Source organism: Primulina eburnea, chromosome 1 (assembly GCF_022965805.1).
Source record: "Primulina eburnea isolate SZY01 chromosome 1, ASM2296580v1, whole genome shotgun sequence".
Taxonomy (NCBI): Eukaryota; Viridiplantae; Streptophyta; class Magnoliopsida; order Lamiales; family Gesneriaceae; genus Primulina; species Primulina eburnea.
Genome location: NC_133101.1, coordinates 11,570,375 through 11,576,235, shown reverse-complemented (window position 1 = coordinate 11,576,235; position 5,861 = coordinate 11,570,375). Strand labels below are relative to the sequence as shown.

The window sequence follows — 5,861 nt, the reverse complement described above, 5'->3', positions numbered from 1 at the left end:
ATCTTAGAACTCAGAAAATAGCACAATTAAGATTATTTAGTTAATATTATTTTGCCACTGTTTTAAGTTTATTTTATAACGATCAAATATATCATTTATTGACCTGCGGGATCTACGTATAATGTGTGTGATCTCCTATGCTTTATTCTTGTTTAACAAAAACTCTCAATAAGCCAATTGTTGAATAACCCAAACATATAATATCCATAATATCAACATGAAATATTTTAATGAACCAAAAATATTTAAGTAACTTTTCTCTGGACAATTCTCCCCAAATTCCAACAGAAAAATACTTCTCGAAAAATAAACTGTATTATCAGGTATCCACAAATGTGAGTTCTTCCCTTACATAAAACATCAGGAAAATGTAAAAATAAAAAAGGATAATTTTTCTAGCGTTTTATGTCAAAGGGAGATGAGTAAGATAAGAACTAAACCAAAAGAAATATTCACAAATAAAATTTTTCACCTTTCAAGAAGCAGGCATAGACGTCGAGAGAACGACATAAGCCAAGTATTGCAGACCATCCTGCATTTTCCCCACAGCCGTGCTATGACCAGCACGGAGATGTTCGGTATATGCACTGGCCTTCTGCTGAGTAGAGTTCTTGGGAACAACTTCTTGTGAATCAGCAGTGGTGCTTTTAATAGCTGCTAAATATGCTTCTGCTACATCTGATATGCCTGAGTAAAGAAGTTCATATGAAGATTAGAGCGTTTTCTGGTTACGAGAGCTGCGGACAAATGATTTTTTGTAATGCTATAGCACGACAAGAAGCATTGTCAGGACATTACATGGATGGATACTGTACTACACAATGAAACACGAAGAGATCTAGGATAAAATTTACCTGTAACAAAACTGTGAGAAACTGCTTCCATATTTCCTGTCATGGATTCTGTCCTCGTTCGGATTATCTTGGCTCTTTCAACAGAATCTTCAGGCCAATCAATCTTCGCCATTTCCTCACTAATCTCTTGATCTTGCACTTTGTTTGCATTAGATATAATAGACTTCCCAAGCATCAGCAATCGAGTTACAGCAAAACAGCACATCTCAGAAAGTCTCTGAGACGAAAAGTAAAAGGTTTTGCATCAATCACACTTGACATGTTTAAAAAATAGAACTTGCTGACTAATTCAACTCCTCTACATACATGAACACCCTCTGAATGAAGAGAATCAAGTCTCCCAGAAGTTCTTTGAATTATGTCATTTGGAGCCAGTCCAGCCAAAGCACTTGCAAAACTGCAATAGATTATAAAATACAGAAGCAGTTTCAATAACATAGATTGAGATCATGTTCACAAGATTCTGAAACAAGGTATGCGGGATGAATATAAGAGCCAGGGAAAAGGACAGACAGAAGCAAAGGAAAGATGTCAATTTTACACTATAATATGCCAAACTTTTATTTACAGTCGTTGGAATAAACCCGGTTCAGTAACACTATGAGAACTTGCATCGTGAAAATAGATTGCAAGAAAACCCAGAGGCAAAGGGATAATATAGATGAAAATGAAATCTGTGTGGTTTGACTAAATTAAAGTCATCACATACAAATCATAGTGGCTCACAAGATTCTATTCTCCACAACAAAACAACCAAATTTATTAGGTTATTGTAGATGACTCAGCACCTGCCACAAATAAAATATTAGGAGAATAGTAGAAACTAAAAAGAATAATGAAGGAAAATTTACCCTGCAGCTAATTCAGCAGCCTTGCACACACTAGATTCGTGTAAATTCTTTAGTTCGTCAATACTTTCATTATTTTCATCCTCTATTTTCTTCCCTTTTTCAAACTCATTATGGTTTCCATCAAGTCCAACACCCAGGTCAAATATGTGCTGGATGTCTTTAAGCTTTCCATCATAATTATATTTTTGTTCAGATGACAGCTTACTCTTTCTCCGGTTATATAATAGTGCATAATGATTGGATAATGCTTCTAACTCCTGCAAAGCAACAAGCTTAAAAATTATAAACAAGCAATTAGAGCATGAATTGATTTAACAGTTCCAAATTATGTACCTCCAATTGCTCTGGACCTCCATAAATATAAAAGCATCTGTCAAAGGTAACTTCTTCAAACAGTTGATCTTCGTCTATCCTTCCCTCAGACAGTTTGGTATTTTTATCCAGTTCAATCCCAGTTTCTGAAATGATAAGATCCATGGCTTCTTTTCCAACTAGCTCAAGCACTTGCATTCCCTTTGCAGTCAAAACTTTTCCAGTCTATATTTAATAAAAAAGACGGGAAATTGGTTAGAATTCTGGAAAAGTAAAAAAGAACAGAGAATCTGGTGCAAACCTCCAACAGAGAAGGCGCCATGCTGCCAGTTGGTCCAGCAACTCCACCATGTTGAATTGACTCAGAAAAGTTGGAAGCCGAATTTTCGATCCTAGAAAAGTAGACAATGAAATTTATTGATTATCTGTGAGTACAACCTAAGTGATGCCATTTTACCTAATAACTCTACTTTTTTACAAAATCATAAACTGGCTTGTGAGATTAGTTTTTAAGGTTTTAGCATAATGATAACAGCAGCTATAAATTAGAGCAAAATGAACTAATAAAACAGTAACTTTCGTGATTGAAAAGAATTATAAGGCATTCAAAAGGATCAGTGAAACCACAAAGTTGTAATGCATGCATGCATGATAACTAAAACAGCTACCTAAAGTGGGGAAAAACCTTTGTCAACAAAAGAACAACCTTATCAAAAAATAACAATCATAAAAGTTATTGTTTTGGCTGTTTGCCGCATAAAACATGATATGAGTCTCACTACACCTGCAAGCTTCATCATGTAAGACCAATTACAGTTTTCAATTTTCATCATATGCATATCCATCAAATATTAATAAGCACTGCAACCATACAGAGATCACAGTCATCTTCTACATGGGATTTCACTCCGGAACTAAGACTACTGATAGTATTATTTACATATATTGCTTGTGTGTTCTGAAACAACATAACCAGCCAAAACAAATGTGCATAGAGAGAAGTGAAACATGATACATGCTTCAGATTGAAATTTGAATGCAGTAACTTTTAAACCACCAAGCTTCTCAAGACTACATGACCCTCTAGCTCGCAAACTCAGTTCATCATTATAAAACGCTACAGTTTATTTGTTTTTCAAGTTTTGTATAGTAACTATTAAATGTGTATTTATATTCCAAATTTGGACACTGTTCTGACATACTTTTGAACTAAATTGGCTCCTCCTTTCCATGCTGTTCCTAGAGCTTGCCAAGCTCCTGATGTAAGAGATTCCACTGAAGTATCAAGTGCCTTCAAGCCCTGCATTAGCATTATCATATTTATGTATGAATTGGAAAATGAAATGAGACAAGTAAATGGAACCTCAGAATATATAATTGATAGTGTATCTGTCATGTGGTTTTGATATGGATTGTGTAATGGGTTAGTTTGTATAAGGATAATTAATTTCCAGCATGTAAATTTTCTTGTTTGATTTTATTCCAACACGACTATTATAAATATCGAAGTGACACACTGACACTCGAAAAGAGAGAATACCGCGATCTCTTCAAACTTTTTTAAAGAATTCTGATAGATAGATTTTTGCATACCATAATCATCCTACATATATACTCTATTATTAAATTTGAGACCCATATACTAACAAAATTTGGTGCCAGTCGTTCATTTTATTCAATGCCAAATTTACTCTTATTCGATTTAACATTCATTATTCAAGAAAAAAATCTATAATCGTAAATTTATCAGCACATTATTGTTATAAAATACCAAAATCATATAAACATAATTCAGGAAAAATTCAATCACCATAAATTTATCAATACACTATTATCATAAAAAACCTAAATCATACAAAAATAATCTATATAATTTTTTCTTTTAATTGATTTTAAAAATTTTTACAAAATATTTTTTTGCATATGCGTGCCAGGGATAATAGTATACAAATAGTTTTCATAACCAACTACTGATGAAATATCTTTCTAATCCTATCCATATAAACTGTCTAAACTTAATCCATGTCTATATCAGATATTTCTTCGAATACTGATGCAATACACAAGGAAATAAATTAATTATAATCCAAGGTCCTAATTCTTGTGCTTGAAACGGTATAAAGTTTTTAGACATGCTCCTTTGGATGTTGGATCTGGGCCTAAGCACGTGCTCTTGTTCATCACAATTTCATGAAGCAAAAGTAATTTAGAATCACGGATAAATGTCAAAAGAATGAGGCGGAAACGAGATGGAAAGAGACAAGTAGGTGTTGAAGTGAAGATCATTGAATAAAATTTCTCACATTTATTTCACATGACATACCTGGCTAAGGAAAGTTTCTTCACTGGCTTTCTCTAGTTTATCCAAGGCAATTTTGCGCCGCTCGTCCACCTCCTCATCATTTTCATCTACAACCAAGGATGATTCTGTACCATACTCGTTTGACGGTTTAGATTCTTCATCCATAGTATCAGTAATGCTCTGTGCTGCTGTCCTAGCGGCCTCGACAGCCTGTATTAGAGTTACCGTAACAACTAAAACATATAGTAAAATTATCCACCAAATAAATTCACAGATTTGATCCAGGTAATAGAAAACCCAGCATGATCTACAAATTATGTCTCTGAATTCATAACTGAGAGAAATAGCCCAAGAAAAGAACCAGACGATGTGATGCCATTTCAGTGATCCAAATAAGCATTACTAATGATCACGGTCAGGAAATTCATTAATTATGAATTTACTAAATCAAGCCGACATTTTCATAAAAGCTGAACAAACTAACACTCAAGGCCGTATGTTTCTTCCATTTTCTCTTCACTCTCGCGAATGGATACAGAAGCCATCATAATGCCAGCAAAAAAATTCAACGAAAATCATAAAAGAAAAACTAAACTTGTTGCAGTAATAACTAGGCATCTTGCCACATTTATTGCTGCGAATTGAAGCTAAAAAAAGAATAACTCAGAAACAATATATTTAGAAAAAACCATCACCACCAAATACATTACCAAACCACCTAATGCTTCGGCTACAGATTAAACTCCTTCACTTCAAACTTCTAATTTTACAAACCAAATCAACCTAATTACTCAGTTAATAATGCAAATAAAGATGTGTAAGACTGAATAACCGCGGTACATTTCATGCACATGATTCGTTAGCAAGAAAGGAGACATACATTTCGAGAGATCTCTCCGGCGACAACACTAGCGGCTTTCTGAAGATCCGAGATATAAGAAAACGTAGAAAACCCCCAACCGCCCCATCCTCCGCCGCCGACAGCAGGTTTGGACTGTAAGTCGGCGGCAGTGTCATCAACTTCGGGCTTTATTTCAGCCTCGGAAGGCTTCGCCGAATTGTCCGCCATCGTTGGTAACTCGATTTTCTGGAAAATGAATCGAGTTTTTATGCAATAAGATCCGATCTGATCCTCACTACTAGGGTTTCCAATTTCTTAGATATTATAAATACCTTCCAGTCGTATAAGCTGTTCATGACGTGTTATTGAAGTCAAATAGTCAATGAAGCGGACTGAACGGCGCCGTTTTGTTCAACCAGTTACGCGACGTCGTCTTGTTTGCAAATGAGATCGAACACTATCTAATCTCACTAAACAATGAATTGTCCAACTTGTGCTTTTCATACTTCCATTTATTATACATAAAACACACTTGTTTTGAGTTATAGATGATCATGCACACATATTTGATGCAATATAACAATTTTTAATGGCATGTTGGGATAATCCCAAAACCAAATAAGATAATTCGTCAATTTTGAAACATTTTTTGGTCATTAGAAACAAATTTTTTTGGGTGAAAACGGGCCAACAAGTAAAAG

The 5,861-nt window shown here is 34.6% G+C and overlaps 1 protein-coding gene across 1 annotated transcript; it reads right to left on the bottom strand.

Moving 5' to 3' along the window:
* Positions 1–277: 277 nt before the first annotated feature.
* LOC140827722 (uncharacterized) lies at positions 278–5,504 on the bottom strand. Its single transcript, XM_073190511.1, has 9 exons — positions 5,200–5,504; positions 4,341–4,529; positions 3,220–3,317; positions 2,319–2,409; positions 2,039–2,242; positions 1,706–1,962; positions 1,161–1,251; positions 855–1,071; positions 278–687 (listed from the first exon to the last, which is right to left on the bottom strand). The coding sequence occupies exons 1-9, from the start codon at positions 5,386–5,388 to the stop codon at positions 476–478; spliced, it is 1,548 nt and encodes a 515-aa protein (XP_073046612.1). The 5' UTR covers positions 5,389–5,504; the 3' UTR covers positions 278–475.
* Positions 5,505–5,861: the final 357 nt, after the last annotated feature.

Bases quoted from the DNA above. Each gene is read 5' to 3' on its own strand.
- LOC140827722 (XM_073190511.1), bottom strand. From the start codon at position 5,388: ATGGCGGACAATTCGGCGAAGCCTTCCGAGGCTGAAATAAAGCCCGAA. The intron at 3,318-4,340 runs GTATGTCATGTG...ATGCTAATGCAG, and splicing joins AAGAAACTTTCCTTAGCCAG to GGCTTGAAGGCACTTGATAC. The intron at 688-854 runs GTAAATTTTATC...TTCTTTACTCAG, and splicing joins TTCTCACAGTTTTGTTACAG to GCATATCAGATGTAGCAGAA.